General features: G+C 33.5%; 3 protein-coding genes across 6 annotated transcripts in view; 2 read left to right on the top strand and 1 right to left on the bottom strand.

The window, feature by feature from the left end:
• LOC105317392 (p53 and DNA damage-regulated protein 1) overlaps positions 1 to 9211 on the bottom strand; it is a 78325-nt gene extending 69114 nt beyond the window's left edge. Inside the window, exon 1 of the mRNA XM_011414031.4 lies at positions 9065 to 9211. The gene's annotated coding sequence lies outside the window, so the exon portion shown is untranslated. The remainder of the gene's footprint in view (positions 1 to 9064) is intronic.
• On the top strand, positions 1101 to 22287 carry LOC117680529 (beta-1,3-galactosyltransferase 5). Of its 4 annotated transcripts, XM_066067195.1 has the most exons (5): positions 1160 to 1225; positions 12099 to 12322; positions 12424 to 12493; positions 19377 to 19482; positions 20580 to 22287. In XM_066067195.1, exon 5 carries the CDS (start codon positions 20705 to 20707, stop codon positions 21797 to 21799), a length of 1095 nt encoding a protein of 364 aa, XP_065923267.1. In that variant the 5' UTR covers positions 1160 to 1225; positions 12099 to 12322; positions 12424 to 12493; positions 19377 to 19482; positions 20580 to 20704; the 3' UTR covers positions 21800 to 22287. The 4 variants fall into 4 exon arrangements, with proteins under 4 accessions (XP_034311796.2, XP_065923267.1, XP_034311798.2 ...); XM_034455907.2 differs by lacking the exon at positions 12424 to 12493; XM_034455905.2 differs by lacking the exons at positions 12099 to 12322; positions 12424 to 12493 and having other exon boundaries at positions 1101 to 1225.
• On the top strand, positions 2052 to 7191 carry LOC117684311 (piggyBac transposable element-derived protein 4). The gene is made up of 6 exons (XM_066067198.1): positions 2052 to 3023; positions 4515 to 4628; positions 5418 to 5580; positions 6174 to 6327; positions 6761 to 6947; positions 7062 to 7191. Exons 2-5 carry the CDS (start codon positions 4537 to 4539, stop codon positions 6859 to 6861), a joined length of 510 nt encoding a protein of 169 aa, XP_065923270.1. The 5' UTR covers positions 2052 to 3023; positions 4515 to 4536; the 3' UTR covers positions 6862 to 6947; positions 7062 to 7191.
• Positions 22288 to 22479: the final 192 nt, after the last annotated feature.

Below are 22479 nucleotides of genomic sequence, written 5' to 3'. Positions count from 1 at the left end.
AAGCTGTTAATGCATGCACTATTTTCTTTAGTGCATGAATAATGTAGTGCAAAACTTTCGCAAAAACGGCTATGATAACAAGGACTTGCTCGCTTAGCGAGCCGACTCAAAAAACCAGGAACGAGCTTTATTCTCAATCCACAGAGAGATATATTATCTTATATCTCTCTCTCCCCATACAATTAACTGCTTAATATTGATAGAAATTAAGAGACCTGTGCTAAATCGTACAATTGTTTTCATCCAGACCACACAGTTTTTTGTAAAAAAAAAAAAAAAAAATGTTGATTGCTATAATATTCAGGACTCAAAACTGGTTGTGGTCTTTTGATTACTGTATTAATCTGTTACACATCCAACTATTCAAATGCAACAGTAGTACAAAAAAAAACAACAAAAAAAAGCGAAGGAAGGATTAATGGTAACACTTAAATATATAAAAATTAGTGAAAAATGAAAGTTGAATCAGGGGTACTATGGCAAAAAAAAATATTCTTCTAGCCCTGGGCGCCGCCATATTGGCAGCCATTTTGTTTTTAAAAGTTATTTCAATCATTAGGAACGTTCAGAGTTCACCAGATTGTTACCAACGGCAAGTTCGGTCACCAATGTCTACAATTGGTACATGTAACCAGTGGTAGCAATTGGTTACCAATGTTGACCATTTGTGTACTTTCAATTTCAAATGAGGTCACCAAATCTACCGGCAGCCTAGAGGTTGGGCAAGTTTGGTAGGTGACGACATTATGCTAATTCAACATGGCGGGATATAAGATGCCTATAGATACTGATGTAAATAAAGACTTTAGAATAAGATATATGCATATCAAATTAAAAGGATGTTGATATCGAGTGAAATATGCACAGATTGCGTAGAAAGAATGTTGATATCAAGTGAAATATGCACAGATGGTGTAAAAATTACTTTTTAGATTTCAAAGATCCATGGCCAACAAAGAAATTATTGATAGGCCTATATCACATTGCTGTTTGGGACAACTACCCAAAGTCCAAGCTCTTGTTAAAGAATTGATTCTATTTATATACATTCTTGCTGGTGTTAAATAATTCTTATCAATTTTGCAATTAATCTTTACTTTCTTTGTATTAATGATGGATTGGTAGTCCTTTTGAAGACTTCTTTATATAATTGGGAATTTCAACAAACTTGTCATCAAAGTTGTGTAAAGACTTTTTCAGCAGAGTCGCACTTCACAGAGGAAAGGTATTTTGTTTTGTTTTCAACTGTTTTATATGTTCAAATTGTTACAATTGGTAACCAAGTGTAACCAAAGACTACCATTTGTTTGAATTTGAAAAAAAATCGTTCATTGTACTACCTATACAAATTGCTACAAATGGCAGCACTTGGTGACCAATGACCACCATAGTTCACCGATGGCAACCAAATGCTGCCAGTGGTAAATCTCAATTTCACCAATGGTACAACTCTGAACGCACTTATTAATTGACTGGTACTTATCGATGTTTATTGCTCCCAAAGTCGATTAAAATGTTCCATTGTTTCAACAGAAGGTAATTTGAATTAACCCCTAAACGGCCAAGTGCGCCTTTTGACGCATTTTTATGCGCGCTGAGAGAAAACTTCTGATATGATGTAAAGACATTGAAAACTAGAGAATCAAAGTACTGATAGTACTGAAAAGCGCTAACACAGCTTCTGTTTGTATACTAGTATAAAATATATATGTATATAACATTTCAGCTTCTGTATACGCAATATATTTCCTCATCACTGCGTGGTAGTCCCTGCAATGATGTATGTAAGCCCCGTACAATAAATTCACATTAGCCCGTACTAGCCCGTCCAGTTATGTGCACAAGCTCCTGAAACTGGTTCCCTAATCAGTTTAAATGATGTAAACGTCTGCTCATAGGGGGCGGTTATTCGTTGCACCGGAAGTAGAAGTCTAACGACAATAAAGCGCTGAGCTATGCTTAGCGCTTTAAAAAGGAATTTTTTTTCAACAGAAAATTTTTTTGTATAAGGTCATCTAAATATCAACAAATATGATTGAAATATGCACGTACGTGCAGAAAAGCAGTCAAACGTCATGAAATATAAGAATTTGGACTGATTTATAATTAACCAATCTTAATTTTCTGAGCAAATTTTCTAGTTGAAATTACCATATATAAAACGATTACGATTTTTACTGCAATTTTCGTATCGGACATGATATTGTATGATTAAAAATAAAAAAGATATCCACGAATGAAAATCGGTTGTTCTGATCGTGGAAAATAGATGATCTAAAAAGCGTGTTCAAAAGAAAATTAAAGGAATTTGATATACATGTAGAAAGAAGCAAGACATTTTGACGTTGTATTAGCTTTGACAAAGCGTTATAAAAAAGAAAGACTAGGCTACAAATAATTGAAAAAAAAAATAATACAGATTCCCGACAGATTCAACAAGGTTCCCGTTTCTACAAATAAAAATTCACGTCACATGTTGGTTGTATAGCAACAATGTAAACACCGCGGAAAATTAACATGGCTTCCCGTGACGGCGAAAGTGACAGTGATTCATCCGACGACGATTTGTACAGCAGTTCTGCGGGGTCAGACATTAACATTGATGATTCTTTAGATTCTTTTTCATCTGATACGGATGAGGATGATGATCCGAACTCCCAGTCGTCCTTAGAGACTTTCTAGTCAGATCAGCGATTCATAGGGTCCCGGTTTTTGGTCCAGCGAATTGCATCCCGTGTCGGTCGCACCGTTCTCAGAAGAAACCGGTCCAAGTCACGATTTGACGCCGAATGACAACATTTTGAGCTACTTCTTTTTGATGGTATCAGAGGATTTCTTTGAGAGAGTGTCCAATGAAACCAACAGGTACGCTGCTCAGGAATTCGAGAAAAGAGGTCACCGTGACGCGGATTGGATTGACACTTCTCCTCAGGAAATCAAGGCGTATTTTGGCCTGCACATCCTTATGGGCACCAACCAGCTTCCAAGTGTAGATATGTACTGGTCACAAAACAAGTTCTTAGGTACAGTATAAATCATTAGAACTAATGAAGCAAAATTCATGATGAATTCGAGTAGGCTAATTACTAGTGTCAGTAAACACGCATGCATAGTATGCATATGTTCTAAACTGCAGAGTAGCAGGTGCGTGTTGAACAAATTACTTTTCATGTGATTTTTTTTGCAACACAATAACACAAAATAATATCATAAGAAAAGAATATGGATTTTATCAATATTAACAGTATGAATACATGTTTTGGTGTTTTAATTAATTTTATTAGGCCTATTTATATTATGTAAGAAACACCCTCCTCCAAATAAAAAGAAAAACCAGCTACATGTAGGTTATATCCAAAATGTATCAACTAAGTCGGTTATTCTAATTGAATCATTTTATTTTCTATGCTATTCATTATTGCATGGATATATCGCATAGCCCCCTAACTCCGTCACTACCCTAACTCCGTCACTTTCGGGAAACTCCTCGCCGTTTGAAATCAAGTACGATTATGACGTCATTTTTTACATGTCAAAAATCTTTAATCAAATGTCAACAATTTGCAACGGTTAAAAAAAGAATGTGTCAAAAAATAACAGAATTAAACCTTGTTCATTTTATGCACCATTAATTGTGTGAAATCAGCTAAAACTTTTTCACGGGTGCACTAAAATATCGATATTTCTGACATGCGGGCCCATACGACCATTTACGGTGGTCAGCCATTTTTAGAGAGGTCAAGATGAAACATTTCACATGGAATACATTTTTGATTAATGTAATTAATACATTTTTTTCAGTCCGCAATGGCCTTTATGCACTACTCTTGATTATAACGTCAAAACGCTCATGCCGATACTTTTGCCTTATACAGGGTATAGATATCTCCGGTATATCGCTATTTAGAATATGTTACATTTCTAAAAATGTAATAAATAAATAATATAATAAGTAATAAATTAATTAATGATATAAAATATTTGAAATATGTAAGGACATAAATCAAACGGCATCCATAAATACTGAAAAGGCCACTGTGATTGTTGTTACATGGACCAATTTTTTATTCTGGCGATCATTTCATTTCGATGAAATTAAATACAATTAAAATTGTATGCACCACTTTTACTTATTATAACTTGGCCTAGATACGAATTGAGTTTTAACTAAATTGTTAATGTGTCTTCATTCCCTGCCATATCATAGAGCATGTGGGTGACGGAGTTAGGTTCATAAGATATAATAGGCACGCGTGATAAACGTCGTATTCAGAGAGCTTATTTGAATAAAAATAAAAATATCTTTGCTAATAATTTTATAAATTATATTGTTTCAGATTATATTTAGTGATTGCAAATGATAAAAACCACAAAAAATAATTTACAGATAAACGCGGGAGGTTTTCTGCTTATGGTGACGGAGTTTGGGTACTCGGGGATACTGTAGTTATTATAATACTCTTTTGTTTGAGATCATTTATTATGATCTAAATCTGTATATATCTATGTTATAGGAAACCAAGGATTCAACACACTATGAGTAGGAGCCGTTTCCGGAGATTGACAGAGTATCTACACTTGAATAACAATACAACTCAAGGCCCTGTGGGATCTCCTGAGTATGACTGGTAAATAAAAGTAACATATTGTAGAATGCAGTTAACATAAAAGTGCATTATCAGCAGTGTCAAAAATGTAAAAATGTCATCATTTTAGTGTTGAAACATTAGTTTTTGAAAAATAAAGTTTCGTAAATGCAGTTTTGTGTACATACAAATTGAGTAACGCCAGTTACTGTAAATTACTTATATTACGCGAGTACTTAATTGCGCGATTCAGGTGTTTTGTATCAAATCGCGAGAACATAAAATTGCGATCAGCAATTTTTTGTTATAATTTCCTATAGTTCAAAACTGTCTGAAAAAAAGCGAGATTTTAAAATCCATGAGAGTTGCTACTTGGGATTTTATGCGGAAATGAATTCCTCGCGTTTACTTAGGAATCTACAGAACCGAGTAATGAAAATTTGTATGCACACATCGCTGCAGTTATGAGACTGTATCTTTCAAATTACAAGGATCCAATGCTTATATTTACATTTTTAAACTTCTTGCCTCTTCTGCATTATATATCTGATAAATAACTTGAAATGAAAAGTTAACAGCGTTCAACGTTTGTGACATCATAATAAAACTAATAATTTTAACCTTTGAGTACCCTGTGTGTGTTACAGTGTTGTAACTGTAGCTGCAATAATGTAGCCCTCTCCGATTTTTTATATCTGATGTTTACAGTAGCTTTTAACACATTTTACAAGCAAAAAAATATTTCGAATGTAAATATCTATAATTCAATTTTTTTTTTACAAAAATATGATTTTGTTCAACAAAACATATTTGGCATTAAATGTCTTACAGGCTTCACAAGATACGCCCATTGATAGAGATGACTCGGAGAAATTGCCAGAGGTATATGAAGCCTGGACAGTGTCAGAGCATAGATGAGGGGATGATACGCTACAAAGGTCATTACTTCGCAAAGCAGTATACACCATGCAAACCTATCAAAAGAGGGATGAAGGTATTTTTTCTCAGTGATTTCTTTTTTTGCTATTTCCAAAGATCTATTTTATTATAGTTGAAATAATTTATCTAAATGCAAGAAAACAAAGCATTAAAGAAAAGCATACACAAAATAAAAGACAAGAACATGCAGTTCAATATCAAACAAAAAGGACTAAATTCCATATGAAATACATGTACAGTGTACCTTGCTTATCATAAATGACCTTGGTTATATTTATGACTGGAAAAGTAAACAGGCAATAGGACATATAGACAAAATACAAAAATTGTTCTACCTAATAGCCTAGGGAGACTTTATTTAATTTACTTTCTTATTCTCTAGAATATAAAGTTTGTCCATAGGGAAGGGGTTGGGGGGGGGGGGGTTAATGTAGCCCAAGGACTACTGCCTCCATCTGTCCTAAATCAGTCCTGCTAAGAAAATGCTATTTATGAAATATCTCTGGGTTTGCTCTGCTCTGGGTTTTTTTTTATTATCATTGTAGACAAATACATGTACTGACTGGCTGATGATGTAATGGGAAAAGTTAGGTGCACATTGTCATGGTCATAAACAACAATGAAATATATTTAAATTATGTCTTGTAGGTCTGGATGAGGTGTGAACCAAATGGATATACCTACGATTATAAAATCTATTTGGGCAAGCATGACGAGATGCAAGAACAGTCTCTTGGAGAACGGGTGGTTAAACATTTATCCAAACCACTTAATGGAAAGGTCACCAACTTTTCTTTGACAGGTAACAAACTAGTCTTTAATGCTTTTATCTCTATGTATATACTTACTTTACTTACTTGCTCGGGGGGGGGGGGGGGGGGGGGGGGGGTTCCTTGCAGCAAACATTTCTCTTAAATTTACATATAAAAAATGTATATGAAGTTGGTCCCCCCACTTTTCTACTTTTCAGAGAGCATATGGAAATTGATAGGAAATTAGCAGTGAATTTGAAGTAATAGGTACATTATGCACCCCCCTCCTTTTTGAGAAGTTGTAATTTTCCAAAATTTCATTTACTTTCCTTTGTCTGCCCTACTCCCCACTTTCAAAAGTGATGCTATGTCCATCAGTTACATGTATACCGGTATATGAAAAAAAAATTAAACCTCAGAATAATGAAATGCATACTGATACAACTTCTGACAATATTGTTGTGTGACATTTTCTATTTATAGGTACTTTACATCAATCCCATTGCTTCAAAATCTTGAAGTTAATGGTATTTATGCTTGTGGTACCATCAATACCAATCGCAAAGGATTCCCTCATGAGCTGAAGAACCCAACTTTTAGTGGTCGTTGTGATACCGAGCAACTGCAACATGACAATTTGGTTGCAACAGCATGGAAAGATGCCAAACCAGTAAGTGACTAATTTAAGATTGTTGATGGGAGTGTATATTGTTGAAAAAAGCATGTCATCCATTTGGTAAATCATCATTTACTTTACAGGTTCATATTGTTTCAACCACATCAGATCCACTTGGAGATGGTCCAACACATCGTCGAGTACCTGGGGGTGAGGTCATACTAATACAGTGGCCACCAGCTGTTGCTGCCTACCAGGAGAACTACTATGGTGTTGATCGTGCCATGCAGTATCGCTCCAAGTGTCCCATTGGTCGACAGTAAAGAAAGTACTGGAAGTACTTTATGAATTTCATCCTGGAAGTGGCCCTGGTCAATACATTTCTCCTTTGGAAGATGACCCCTGGTGTGGTAAAACCAAGGAAACATTATTCTTTAGGTGATCTTCATGTTGATGTTGCCATGAGTCTTAATGAAGATTTTTCTAACAGGAAGCAGCCTAGGCATTTAGGAAAACAACTGATCACAGCAGCAGGTTTGAGTGAGCATCACAGCATGAAGTTAGAACGACCTCGTGGACGGTGTAAATGGTGTGCAAAAGAGGGCAAGAGGAAGGATGTTGTTTATGGATGTGACAAGTGTATGGTACATCTTTGTCGAGTTGCTTGTTTCCAAGCATATCATGTGCATAATCAGCTTCCATTTTTGTAATGAATGCATATGATGATCAAAGTTTGCATATTACAGTATTCATTGTTACTGTCATTTGTATCTTTATTGTATGTCACATAAGTAACTGTATTTTTTATTTGTTATATTTCTCCTTTAGAAGCAATTTACTTATTAGAAATTAAGAGAGAGAAAGAAAGAGAGAAAAAGAGAGCAAGAGATTTTTTATTATAACTTCTAATCTGAAAATGTTAGAACATAATTTAGTGATACCATATAAAGCATATGTATTATATGGGATATACGGTAGTTGATTGGCAAATAAACAAGAATGTATTTTGAGGGTAATTGCTGTCTTTGAATGGATTTTATAAAATCGAATTATCATAAACATTTCAAGATTTAGTACATTCATGTTAGGGTTACATTTTACTAAATATTACATGTTTACATGTATATAAACATTTGAATACTTAAGATTTGGAGTCGCTGTGAATTTCCAACACATCAATATATTTATTTATTTTTTGTTTACTATCATTATACCATATCACATTTTTTTCTCATCAAATTTGTTTTAGTTGAATGTATCAATGTCTGCAAATTGTCCATGAAATACAGCATTATAATCATGAATGTATTTCAAAGGTTTCCTTTATTACTTGATAATTATTTGTCTGTCTTCTAAAGAATTACACTGGTATATCACTATATGCGTCTAGGCTCATACATTGACATAAATTTGAATTACTGGGTAGTGCTGGTATTTAATGTATGTGTAATTTATTCCATTTAAATGTAGTTAAGAAGTAATTGTTTTGCATATAAAGTGATCACACCAATATAGAATTGATTAGACTAGTGTATACAATGAACTAACAGTTTTTATAGGTTTCCCAATGTTAATTCCTGCTTTGTTAGATACGCTTACTTTGACTGTATGAGCTTACTCTCCACATGAAACCATTGTCTATTCTTGTCCAAGCTAAGATACTTCAGGGGTTACCTTTGATGTTTTGTGACATGTAAACTGGTTTTCAATAAAATGTTGCCATCTTCTTGCTATTACCACCCTTTGTGTAAAGTTTGATGGCTGGCAAACAGTGTGTTCTTGAAATATTGTTCATTATTTGACAAATTTGTTAAATCTGCGCTCGGTCCAACGGTCACACCGTTTACATATTAATGACAGATATAATGCAAACAGAGACTATTTATCAGTTTATGTCTTTGATGCAAAGTGTTGTACAGTTGTATTAAGCCTCAGCAAGATCAGTCGAGAATGAAAAAATTTTGAGTGACGTTGTTTGGAAAAGACGTTATTCAGGAATTTTTACTCTCGAAATCTCGTTGAGACTGAATACACATGTACATCTGTACACTTACTTGTACATAATGAACACCAATGTTCACATTATCAATTTCTTGTGTATTTCATCATTGTAAACATTTCTTTAACTTTTGTGAAGATTAAGGATATAATTGTTTGAAGAAAATACTTACAACAAAACTATCCTGTGGGTAAATGGAAAGTAGAGGAGAAAGTTTTACATGGGCGCAGCCATTTTTCAATTCACTATTCTCGGAACATCAAACCCGATGAAAAAGGGTATAGATATGGCACGCCAAATTCACAAAAATGAGCTTATCATAGTTTAAGTTTCGATAAAATAGGTTTAACGGTTGTAAACTATAGCTTTCGACGATAATCTATATTTTACATCTGTAAACCCTATGTTAACGCGATCATCTATGTTTCAGAAGTGTAAAACTATATGTATAATTAAAACTGAAAACAACCATTTGCGATTGCAAAATATACTGACATAGTTTATCATGGTTTATCTGATTAGTATAGTTTCCCGAGTGTGAAACTATGATTTACAACTCTTGACCATCGTTAACGAATGCAATTTATAGTTTATATTTATCAGCATAATTTAACGTTAAAGTCAGTTATTTGCGGACAGATAATATATAATCTTCGATTATCATTCGTTAACTAAAGGGAATCTGGCTGTCATTGCACTCGCATACCTACTAGATTTGTTCTTGGAATTTGAAGAAGATAATTTTTGAACTCATCTGCATTTGCATGAAAGTCTTTATTCTCTAGTGAACGGTGCAGACAATTTTTTTCCTTACAAAACCCACATATTACGGTATTCTGCGAACCCATTGCAAAATTTCAATACCATATCAATATTATGGAAAAGTAAATGCTGTTATGAAAAACTATTAGGCCTAATATTCATTTCTCTACACGTTTATCAATAGAGATCATTTGGTTCACTCAAGGCGTTTGAAACAAGTTAAAAAATGACAATGGTTTCAAGTGAAATATGCACTAATTACGTGGTCTTAGCTCAGAAGCCAGACAAATCTTGTTTATTTCAAAGAGCCGTAGTTGAGTGGCCTGCAATGAAATAGACAGGCGAACTTATTACATGCATTGCAATGTGTACTAAAATAAAATGTTATGAGCAGATCTTTCAATGATTTTTTTTTCATCAACCACTTTGAAAGTTTTTCGTTTGTCTGTTGTAAATTGCAAAGAATAATTCTCAGTGTTAGTATTAATGGAATCACTCTCTTCCACATAATTATTTTGGTCAGTACTATATGTACTATCATTGATCCTTTGAGACACATAAAAATTATGTTTAACGTTAGGACGATGCCCATATGCTTCGCTGAGTTCATTCTTTGACACTTGTGCTACACTTGAGTATCAACAACTCTCTTTCGAACACCTCTCTTTCCGCCATCTTGAAAGGATTTAAAAACCCCCGAAACCACACTAGCAGGTGGTTTTAGGTTTTCTGGAAACTTGTCTCAGTTTGTTGTTTAATGTAAGAGGGTGAAATTTAAAAAAATACTTTGATAATTTTTTGAATGTTTACATAAAAAAAAAATTCTGCGGAAAACGGGTAATGAAGCGGGTACCGTTGGTGTGTAACCATGTGACTCATACCACAAGGCTAAGTTGGACTACGGTGGGCGGTAACATTTTATCTTTATATAGAAAATACATTTAGGTTTTAGATTAATCATTATATGATGTCATAGACTAGCATTCTGGGTAATTCTTGCCTGGCTAGCCTGGCTTATTTTCATTGTTATCATTGCTACATGTATATCGCGTTATCGTTCTTACGTCATGTACCTTGGGTAAGTTATTTTATTTTACTTGTACATTCTTCACACCCAGTTGTCATTTTGCATTGAAATTTTTAAATCTGAATAAAAAACACTGTATAGTAAATAGAACTTTCGACACTCTTACACTCTGAGTCCTTCATTTGAGCCCCTTTTCTTGATATCAAATGAAAGATGTTGTGATTCTGAAGACGTTTTAATCTCCAATTATTTAGAGGTTTCTTTTCGTTTTGAGATATGTGCGTGTAGGATAGAAATAATTAGGGGCCGACCCTTTAAGTCCTTAACGGGCCGTTTTACAAAAACTGAAAAGTAGCTGCATTTGTTTAGCTTATTTTGTTCAATATTGCTTCAAAATTATTTCATAGTTTCGAGAATATAAGCGTAAAAAATTTAAACATTCTGGCCCCTTTTGGCCGCTTATTTGTAACATATGACCAAGAGTTTGTATTATATCGTTACAGATGGTTAAAATATTTTTGCTTCAGCAACAAAACAAAATATTGATGATTATAATAGATATTTTTAACGGTGTTTTAGCCCTTATGTGAATATTCGTAACGAATCGACTCAGTCATATTCGAAAAATCTTTGCACAAATTCGGTAAGGAACAAAAAAATGCATGTAATAAGAGTCCACAACTAGTAACATATTCAAGGGTATCAATTTTCGTGGATAAAGTGAAAATCACAGTTTCAAGGATACGCAAATTCAAGGCCAATGACCCTTTCAATACAAAATATTAATAGAAATTGCACTTCAATGAACATTAAATGTTAATTTCGTGGATCAAGTTAATAACGAAATCCACGAAAATTGGTATTCAACGAATATTGACGAAACCACAGTATACATAATTTAATGCATAATTATATGCATTTCAAGTAGTTGGCCTGGATACGCCACGCATACCTTTAAAGTTTAAAGTTCTGTACAATGATAAATTGACGGTTGTAATTTCAGTTTGCAAATGAATTCAATACTAGTATGAATTTCAACCAGTCTCTCGTAGCATTTTTGTTTTCAGATAACGTGGTTATGTATCCGTGAAATAAATAAATCCCCGTTTATATCCGGTTACTGACTATTAAAGTCAGTGGACCGACTAGATGACCGGACGTTGATATAGGATGCACGGTTACCGCGTAGAGGAAATATTACAACTACTGTACACGGAATTTAACTGCTTAATTATACGTGTCACATTCTCGCACTACATTGATTCCATATTGAAAGATACAATACACCAGTTAAACTTCATTTCAAATTGTTTTAATTAATATCAGTTTCAAATAAAAATCAAATAAACTATGTGCTACTTAATAAGTCTTTGATATGCTTTAATATGCAATTACCTATGCAGACATTTATTTGTAGGGGTGGGGTGCACAATTTCTAAACATAATACACCGATCAGATCAGCAATAACATGATAAAGAGGGCCATAGAAAATTAAACGCCATCAAGACCTAGATCCTGGTTCTGAGGGCCGTCTGTGAATAATGACACTAAAATACACAGCGTAACGGATTTATTGGTGTATATTTCAGAACTGCAGTTTTTGGAGTTTATAACTGCTATTGCATCAACCATCGACGCAGGTTAGAGGTTTATAAGGCACATATTCAAATAGTCTTGCTCAAGTTTCAATGTTTTATTTCTTTGATCGCGTATTATAACCCTTCTTTATTCAACATTTCAGTTATTTAATATTTGAGACATAAAAAGGAAATAAAAAACGAAGCGAAAGAAACAACAAAATGGAGATTTGGGCAAGTCTTGTTTTTTAAGCTATTTTATGATTTATCACAGTGACTATAAACGCTGCACAAATGTTTTTTTTTTTAAAATTCTACTGGCACTGCACCAGTTATCGGCTAAAATTTAATGTTTTCTTTTCGTATTTCCTTGTTTCTTGATATTTTTGGATGAAACTTGACATACGTAAATGGTCATTTCCTTGTTTATCCATCTGTTGGATTATATCATTGTTAAAAACTCAAAACATATTATTTTTGTGCTTTTTAGCACGCCCCGAATTTGCTATGTTTTACAATTTACTGTATCAGTTATCGGCTTTGCGATAATAACATAGTAAAATCCCTGTACATGTTAATTTGATACTATGCTTAATGTACTTTGAATTATGGCCCTTTTTGGGTCAGACTAAAGGTAGTAATGGTTATAATACATTAACAAAACTCATAAAATTATTCGTTTGTTATCATACGGTAATACACAAAATCGTTGACTTTTCAATACACAATATTGTGCAATCAGGCGTTCAACTGCACAATGAATCTCTTAGAGTTTAATAAGTTCCTTTTGTTTGTACATGTATTATGTATTAATTGATATCATGTCAAAGAAGGTGTATGGAAATGTATCACAAAGATGCCACAATCTATTTTTAACTTATTACGCCACTTCCCCCACTGCTGAAAGTGCAAAGATGTAAATGAGCGCGCGGTAAACAATGATCTTTCAAGCTCATGGTTAAATCATATTTAAGAAAGTTTTCAAGCAAACGTACTTTTGTTTATTCGAAACAGACGACTGAATTGAAAAATCTCGGATAGTCGCGTGCTATAAACCCGAACTTTCAGTTTAGCCGATAACTGGTATAGTACCAGTATATATCGTTTGATTTATTATGAACTAATATGGATCAGAATACATGTAAATTTCTAAATGAAGAAAGAATTTAGAAAATAAATTAATGATGGTGACGATGTTGTAAATTCATGTATTTATATTTACAAATGTACATTTAGTGTATATTTTCCCTTTTGTTTGCATTGAAAATCTGCGACGTTTAATTTTCTATGAATACACTTTGCTAATTCATGCGCCATGAGCAACAAATATAAACGTCACCACGTGTTTTGAGTAAATTTATTTTTGTAATATTAAATGAAACGTTAAACCTTACACGACCAATTCGATCCGTACTTTTGAAAAATAATCACTAAATTATATCTACTCTTATTTAAAAAGATTTTTCTCAAAGTTTCTGGCACTATAGTTTTAGCTGCGGAAGCGTACTAGATAACATGTTAATATGGCTGTTCCACGTCTGTTTCATATCCTGACTGAGAGCTTATATAATGGCTTTACAGCGACGATACACATATATTTGATACAAAAAACACCATTATGAATATAAATATAAGCATTTAAAGCTTATTTTTGGATGCAATCGGTCCTATGACACTTAATGCGGTGCAGTCAAATTATCATGCCGTGCTAACGCGCGGTATTCAATTTGCACCGCATTGGTGTGTCATAGGACCGACTGTATCCAAAAATAAGCATCCAATGCTTAAATGAACCTTTTATTTTTCACTGGACCCCGTTCTCCACCATCTCAATACATGTATGTAGTAAATTGTTGTAGTCTGTGTAGTTATGAATAGAAATGGAGGGCGAGGGAATGTTTTAATATTGGGTGTCCATATCTCTGGGACAATTGTCGATTGAACTTTAAACCGTACACATAAAAAAACATTTGTAAAGAAGCGGCGACCTAGAACGAACACCCCCATAATTATCACATTATAATTTACAAGGTCATGCCGGGAGGCATTACGAACTCGAGACACCTCCAATTTATAACGTTTGTTCATTTTTAAATAGAAGATTTTTTTAAAATCCTGATATCATCAAAACTTTGGTTACCCATGTTATCCAAAGAAAATCATCAATTTCTAGTAGTTAGAATGTCGGCTAATGATTTTGAGCCAGAGTTACAAGGTTATCTCATTACTTAGAGATGTCTCATGACCACATTTTGTCATACGATTTAATCGTATCTGTTACACAAAACTGTCCTATCTTCAGATAATCATCAAATTGTAAGAAAAAATTCAGATACTAGTATCTTTCTTAAGTCTATTCTGAACAGGTAGATTGCATTCTATAGATTTTTAATAAAAATTTGCAGATTTTTGAACGTGTCTTTGGAGATTATACTTTGGAAAATCATTACAGATGATATGTTGTTGACCGTTTACAAGTTTTGTCTAACTCTTCAAAAGAATTTTCATCTACCTAGTTAAATATTCATGCAAGATCTAACACATAAATCATGTTCAACTGGCCTGACGTTAGAATATTACTTTTTATTAAATGCTTTCTTTGGTGATTCAAGCGGGTATATAAGGTAGTGACATTGCAAAAAAAAAAAATTATAATAATAAAATAATTCATTACCCTCGTTATCTATTTCAATATCTCTTTATGTCTGTCATAAATTCTCAGGCCTTCATATTTAATTAAGAAATGAATTATTTATTAGTTTTATGCGATATAAAATGGTTTGGGGCAGTTTACGCTTTATAAACCGCGAAGCGGTCTCTTGTTTAAAAGGTTTTTGAAATGCATTTCTAATGATCAACGTATCAGTCAAAGAGTTATAAGCAAGCTACAGAGCTCACAATTCTTTCTCATGTAAACAAGGCTGGTGTCCTGTTTTTGTTTACATTGCTTCATTAAACTGGTAAAAGCTCTCTTTCAAGCTTATTTCTCTCACTTCTAATTTGTTTTAAGCGTAAATAAATAGCTCTATGCCTATATCACATTCATTTATTAATAAAATCTCAAACTGGAATTTTTAGTTTAACTTCTAAAACATAAAAAAAGATTTGTTTACATGACAAAGAATTGTGAGCTCTGTATCTCGCTTAAAACACGACGATTGACACTCAAGTTTTGAGTGACTATTGGAATTGCCTTTCTGAAGCATTATATAAACATTTAAAACGGAAAAATAAATTTTGACCAAAATCGCGACAATACCCCTTTAAAACCAGTCTTCATAAAAATGTCAACTGCGCTGATAGTTTCACTGCAGTTGTTTTATTATTATGATTTCTTTGCTCATGATAAACACTGAGTCATTAAAGTAAGTTCTGTAAAAGAATAAATCATATATAGATTGATCTTTCAACCTTCAAGTTGAGAACGTTGCATAGTACTATTTATGCTCGTTTTCATTCATTTTGATTACATAAGATTGGCACTATTTAACAGGCATTATTTATTTTATGATACCGAATGTCTTAATTTTAGAGAAATTTCTACTACTTTTGTATAGAAATGACGTGAATTCAACGGCGAACCGTACGAGCATTATTTACACGCATGTAACAATTCGTTGAGTTACCCGTTGCCAAATATGTTGCTAACGCTGAGGGTAATAGAACGGATTATGAACTTCTAAACCAATCAGATTTCAGTATTTTACATGAAAGTATAATAATGATATAGGGCCTATGCGTCATTTTTTAAAAGTCGTCACCGGAAGCAAACAAAATTTCATTTTTTGAAACTTTCTAATCTATAATACATGTACATGTAGTATATTCCAGATTGTTTTAACAAGATTTCAAATCAGTATTAAAATCTCTTGGTAAAACATGACTATTGTTTTTCTTTTCTTGAGATATCTCAAATATCTCACTTCTAGATGTCTCAGGTTTTTGTCAGTGATTTTCATGTTTTTTTTAAATATCAGAGGATCTACGGAGGAACATGTTTTCTTTTTCTATTATGGTTTTCCGCTTTGCAATTGCAATTTAGTGTCTAACGACAACTTTTCTAATTTAGGGTTTAACATTTTCAAGATTGTATATTATCATTCAAAAAATTGTATAGTAGACCTATTTTTCTCTTGCAACGAGATCGCATTTAGGTATATTTCTGTTATTGGTTTTCATCGTAAAATATTTTAGTTTTAGGAGTGGGACCCATTGCATGCACATGTTATATTGTATCGCCAAAAAAAGCCCAGGCTGACGCTAACAGCCATTAGGCCGTAAAAGCTATTTCAGCCAGTAGAAAAATTATTAAAGTACTGAGAGTACTCGAACAACAAATTATATTTTACTTTATTATCAGCATATTTTAACTTTTATCAAGAAGATTTATGCATAAATAATTTCTATGAGCATTTACAACTTCGGAGACAGTAAAGCTTGCCTGGATAAGAATTGTAAATGCGTTTATGTCTAATAAAACTCAATTGAATATTGGTATTTGTCTAAACGTGTGCCTAAAAATTTATCCCCGTGTCTGTTTACTTTACTGCGGGAATAACATGAATGAAAAAATCAAAAAGATTTCGTGTTATTACAAAAATGGGACGATTAGATGTTACATTGTGATTTTATTCTCATAAAAAATTGAATATGCCGCAAACAAACAACGCAACAGATATCCAAATGTGAATTGTGGATAATCTTTGTGTCAGCCATGGTTTGATTAATTTAATGGCCAAGCTATATACAAGAGACTATTTAGCTCACCCATACTTTGGCGGGTTTTTTTTTTTTTTTTTGGTTTGTTTTGTTTGTTTGTTTGGGTTTTTTTTTTGCATTTTACAATAATATTGGGACAACAAGAGGTTCATTATCTACCTTATTTTTAAAGAGCCAAGTGGCTCCCAGAGGTTTGGACTCATTTTAGGGGTTTATATCTCAGCAGGGTAGTGTACAGGACCTATGTGGCTATTATTTTACTGTCTCAAATTTGGCCCGCAGGGGTACCACCAAGTGTCTCCCAGAGGGTTGGACCCATTATAAGGCCGGTTTATACCTCACTTGAGTTTGATCACAAGAACTAGGAAACACTGGGATAAGGTAGAGGCCTCCAAGAAGTACTTTTATTCAAAGAAAGCGTCAGAGGGCGCCAATGACTCTTTAAAAAGGTCTAGTAAGCTCACGCATCTTTAGGTTTTTTTTTTTAGCTCACCTGAGCTGAAAGCTCAAGTGATCTTTTCTTATCACATTTTGTCTGTCTGTCCTTCTGTCTGTCCGTCTGTCCGTCCGTAAACTTTTCACATTTTCAACATCTTCTCAAGAACAACTGGGCCAATTTCAACCAAACCTGGCACAAATCATCTATAGGCATAGGGGATTCAAAGTTGTGAAATTTAAGGGCCACACCCTTTTTCAAGGGGAGATAATTAGAAATTAATGAAAAAAATTGAGAAAATTTCAAAAATCTTGTTCTCGAGAACCATTTATCCTGAAACTTGTGTGGAAGCATTTTCAGGTAGTGTAGATTCAAAGTTGTGAAAATCATGACCCCCGGGGGTAGGATGTGGCCACAACGGGGGGTCGAAGTTTTACAAAGGAATATATAGAGTAAATCTTTAAAAATCTTCTTCTCAAAAACTAATCAGCCAGAAAAGCTGAAACTTGTGTGGGAGCATCCTCAGATAGAGTAGATTCAAAGTTGTGAAAATCATGATCCCTGGGGGTAGGGTGGGGCCACAATTGGGGGGGGGGGGGGGTCGAAGTTTTACATTGGAATATATAAAGTACATTTTTAAAAATCTTCTTCTCAGAAACTAATCAGCCAGGAAAGCTGAAACTTGTGTGGAAGCATTCTCAGGTAGTGTAGTTTAAAGTTGTGAAAATCATGACTCCCGGGGTTAGGGTGGGGCCACAATGGGGGTCGAAGTTTTACATTGGAACATATAGAGTAAATCTTTAAAAATCTTCTTCTCAGAAACTAATCAGCAAGGAAAGCTGAAACTTGTGTGGGAGCATCCTCAGGTAGTGTAGATTCCAAGTTGTGAAAATCATGACCCCCGGATGTAGGATGGGACCAAAATGGAGGGTCAAAGTTTTACAAAGGAATATACAGAGTAAATCTTTAAAAATCTTCTTCTCAGAAACTAATCAGCCAGATGATTCTTTAAAATTGTTAAGACATTGGCCCCAGGACAATTCTTTGGCCTCACAAGAAGGTTCAGAGTTTGATGTAGCTTTAAATCCCATATACATGTATAAACAATCGTTAAGGATCTTTTTGAGAACTGCAATACTCAACATGTGATATGACTATAAAATCATCCTGTTAGAAAAGGGATTTATGATTATAAACATAAGAATATATAGGGGGGAAATTGATTTTATTTATACAGGATATACATGTATTCTTGTACATTGTCCAGATAGTTTGTATTATGACTCCATTAAGCTGATTTTATCATACCTATTGTTCCTCAGGTGAGCGATGTGGCCCATGGGCGTCTTGTTTAGCATTTTACAAAGATACGATTATATACATGTATAGGGGTAAAAGTGGTCCAATATTTCCCTTATCTTTGAAATGTTCATCAACCGGATACCGGAGCAGTGTAGGGGACCTATAAGGCTTTTAATTCCCATTTTTTCGTGTGTAAAACAAATTTTAGTTATTGTAACAAATGATGTGTGAAAAAGTTATTGAATTATATATGAATGTATAATTTTGAGCCAGGTGCGTTCACTCCTGTGCTTACACAGCGGACAAAAATCAGTAAAATTGTGTTTTGTATGTTTGAACAATGACGCTGAATGTCTTGAAGGAGTAGTTCAAAACTTATCATTTTTCACGTGTCACAGGATATCTAATGTATTATACATTTTTTGCAACAGCATCGGTTGGTCAATGGCGTTAATGTCTATTTTTGATATGCAAAGAAGTATTCATTTCATCAATTTAAACAACCAACTGACACGTTGTACGACAATCGAATCTCAGTGCACTTCCTTAAGCAAAATGCAATATTTTTTAAAGACAAATATCTATTGAATGCTCCAAAGTATATTTTTAATCATTTTAAATCAAGGAAAATGTTTTATGCATATTTATTTTCACTGACAGGAACATAATGTCCATCCTCAAATAGTACGTCAGAGGACATAGAGAATCAATCACTAGCTGTAGGACCCTCCCCGTAATGCTGCAAGGCATGTTTTAATTTACAAGTGTAAGTAATTATATATTATATTTTAAGAAAATATCAACCGATTTTCTTTCATGATGTTGCAAAGAAGGTTTTAATTTTACTTTTTATTCCAGTTCAAAGAAAAACATGAATTGATATTCTTTCGATACTCATTTTTTGTAACACTTGATATGATTCGAAAAATTATTTTGAAAACTATTTTATATCAATTTCTTTCTACCTTTAGAATTAATATTGTAGATTGTTCTGAACCCCCTTTATTTAAAAAAAAAGAAAAGGAAAAACCATTTCAATCTAAAACTTTTTGGATGAAAACCATTAAATTGACAAATACATACGTCTTTTAAAAACTCAAAATATAAACACTTACAACTTAAATTTACCCCATTGGCTGACCAATAGGTGCCTTCAATCTATCAATCCCATCGTAATCTAATCAAAACAAATCTCTGGCAGTAAGGTTTCTTAATTAGGTACACTTTCTTGTGGCATCGTATCATCATGAAAGTGAACATAGAGAGCGTCTATCAATTTCGTTCGCTTGAAAATTTGTTGCGCGGCTCATTAAATAGATACAATTGGATGGAAAGAAATTCTTACCTCCAAAAGAGTCTATTAAAAAGGCTATGCCAAGTTTCAATTTCCTGGCGACTCTATTAAATTTAAAACAAGGAACAGGTTGTCATAAAAAAAATTATTCTACCCACATGTCGCAACTTCATAGTTATTTTAATTTATGGTTAATGCAAAAATAGAACAAAAAGCAAAACTAAACAAACAACTAACACTAAACAACACAATTTAACAAACAAAACAATTGAAACATGACACCAAAGTCATCGTTCCAAACTTTATTAAATGGTTACTAAAGCTAATAAACGTACGAGGCAGACAAAAAATGTAAAATGCATTGACATAGGCAGACAAAAAAAGTAAAATGCTTTTAAAAACATATTTCTTTATCTATAATTATAACATACATTCGTTACAGACAGGTTGTAATAACAACGTTTATATCTGAGAATTATGTTAGTATGTTCTATGACGCTTTTTGTAATATTGATTGTTTAGATATATTATAACAACGCTACGTTAGATTCTGGTATTTTTATTTTCAGATTCAAACTCGACTAGATTTTGTGATATATTCTGTGAATGATTCGACATCAAATCTTTTACAAACCAGTCCATAGAAAAGAGGACACCATTACAATACCCCCTGAAAATTTTCGTCACATCGAAAATGCATAGAAGAAGTTCGTACCTAAAATTTATTTGCCTTACGTGTTTAGTGATATTTACATTGATGTTTTTAACAATGCAGAATGAAAAGAATCACATTTCCACGTTTATTGAGGATATGGTTGTCGAAGATGCCCCAATGGAGGGATTAAGGAAATTTTACCCAGACTCTCAAACCAGTACAAGTGACAGAGTGATAAAAACAAAAACGAGATACCCTGCCGTGATGCATGCACCTTTTCTCATAAATAACCGAAATATGTGCAGGAAATACGAAAAAATATCTGCTCTTGTTATGGTACACACTTCTGTTGGGAATTTCTGGAGACGAAAGGAAATGAGGAGAACCTGGCTCAATAGTTCCCATTATAGTCCCGAAAACCTGCAGGTGATATTCTTGGTTGGTACGACGAGTAATAAAACAGCGACAAAACTGTTAAAGAGTGAGAATAAAAAGTACCACGACATCATACAAGGTGATTTTGTGGACTCTTATAGAAATCTAACAAATAAAGGAGTGATGGGATATCGATGGATCACAGAAAATTGTATGAATGCAGAAATAGTCATCAAAATTGACGATGATGCGTTTGTTAATTTCTTCAAGTTTTTTGAAGATTTTTCATTCTTGAAACAGCGGAAGCGATTTATGTTTTGTAACAAAATAAATCCAAATTCAATGCCAATCATAAGGCAGCCTTCCAGTAAGTGGTTTGTAAGTGAATGGTTTTATAAAGGGCGTGACACGTACCCCCACACATACTGTAGCGGGTTTGTAGTGTTTATATCTACTGACCTAATTCCAGCCCTTTACCAGGCAGTGTTCACTGCCCCATTCTTCTGGGTCGATGACTTCTATTTGTTTGGATTGCTTCCAAGCCGAGTAAAAAATGTGATACACGAAAATTTTCGAGGAAACTTAACATTTATGCACCCAGAAGGCTTGAAATGTTACAAGGAATTGAAAAGAAAGTGTAAATATCTTGTAATGCCTGCAAGAGATAAAGAATTGGACGTTATGTGGAAGGCGGTGATTGCAGATAGACAACAAAGCATATACGGAAACTATTATATGAGGGAACGATCAATTTATTAATGTATCGGGAATAAGTAAGATAAACTCAAGCTTGTATTAACTGATAAATAGAGTATAAAACATAAAAAACACTAAAGCCGATCTGCAGTTTAACTGGCATCGTGTTGATTTTGTATGTTTTATCTGTTTCATATGCATAATTTAGTCAAAAGTACTATTTATTATAATGAAATTGTTAAATACTACTTGCTAACGTTTATAAACTCTTAAATATATAAGCAGTTATCTTTTTGTATCAATCATTCATACATTAATATATCTTTTTGAATCGTATTGACGTATCTAATAACATAATAAAAGGACCACAGTTATCAATATTTTTTGCGAGATAAGAAGAAAAACAGTGGGCGCATAAAATGTAGAATCGGCAGACACCTGGGTGCACAGGGAGACGTACAATTTCATAGATTATTTTGAAAAAAAAAAACAAATTCTGATCGTTATTTGGTTATTTTAGGGCGTGGAAACTGGCTAAAACTTTTTAGAAACGTGTGTAGATAACATACAATCATGCATATATTTTAACATACAATAGGCTGATATTTAACAAAAGGGATAGAGAGATGACTAAGATGTTTTTCAATATATATTTTAGGGGGGGGGGGATAGTCCAGAGATATGAAGATTAGTTTAAAGCTGAACATGACTCATAATAAGGGATCGTCACACAGGTATAATTA

Source organism: Magallana gigas, chromosome 7 (genome assembly GCF_963853765.1).
Source record: "Magallana gigas chromosome 7, xbMagGiga1.1, whole genome shotgun sequence".
Taxonomy (NCBI): domain Eukaryota; kingdom Metazoa; phylum Mollusca; class Bivalvia; order Ostreida; family Ostreidae; genus Magallana; species Magallana gigas.
This window is presented reverse-complemented; position numbering and strand designations above follow the sequence as displayed.

What these genes read in the sequence shown, in the direction of transcription:
- LOC117684311 (XM_066067198.1), top strand. Translation starts at nt 4,537, where the DNA reads ATGAGTAGGAGCCGTTTCCGGAGATTGACAGAGTATCTACACTTGAAT. An exon ending in GGATCTCCTGAGTATGACTG is followed by an intron (nt 4,629 to 5,417) that starts GTAAATAAAAGT and finishes AATGTCTTACAG; the next exon opens with GCTTCACAAGATACGCCCAT. An exon ending in CACCAACTTTTCTTTGACAG is followed by an intron (nt 6,328 to 6,760) that starts GTAACAAACTAG and finishes TTCTATTTATAG; the next exon opens with GTACTTTACATCAATCCCAT.
- LOC117680529 (XM_034455905.2), top strand. Translation starts at nt 20,705, where the DNA reads ATGCATAGAAGAAGTTCGTACCTAAAATTTATTTGCCTTACGTGTTTA.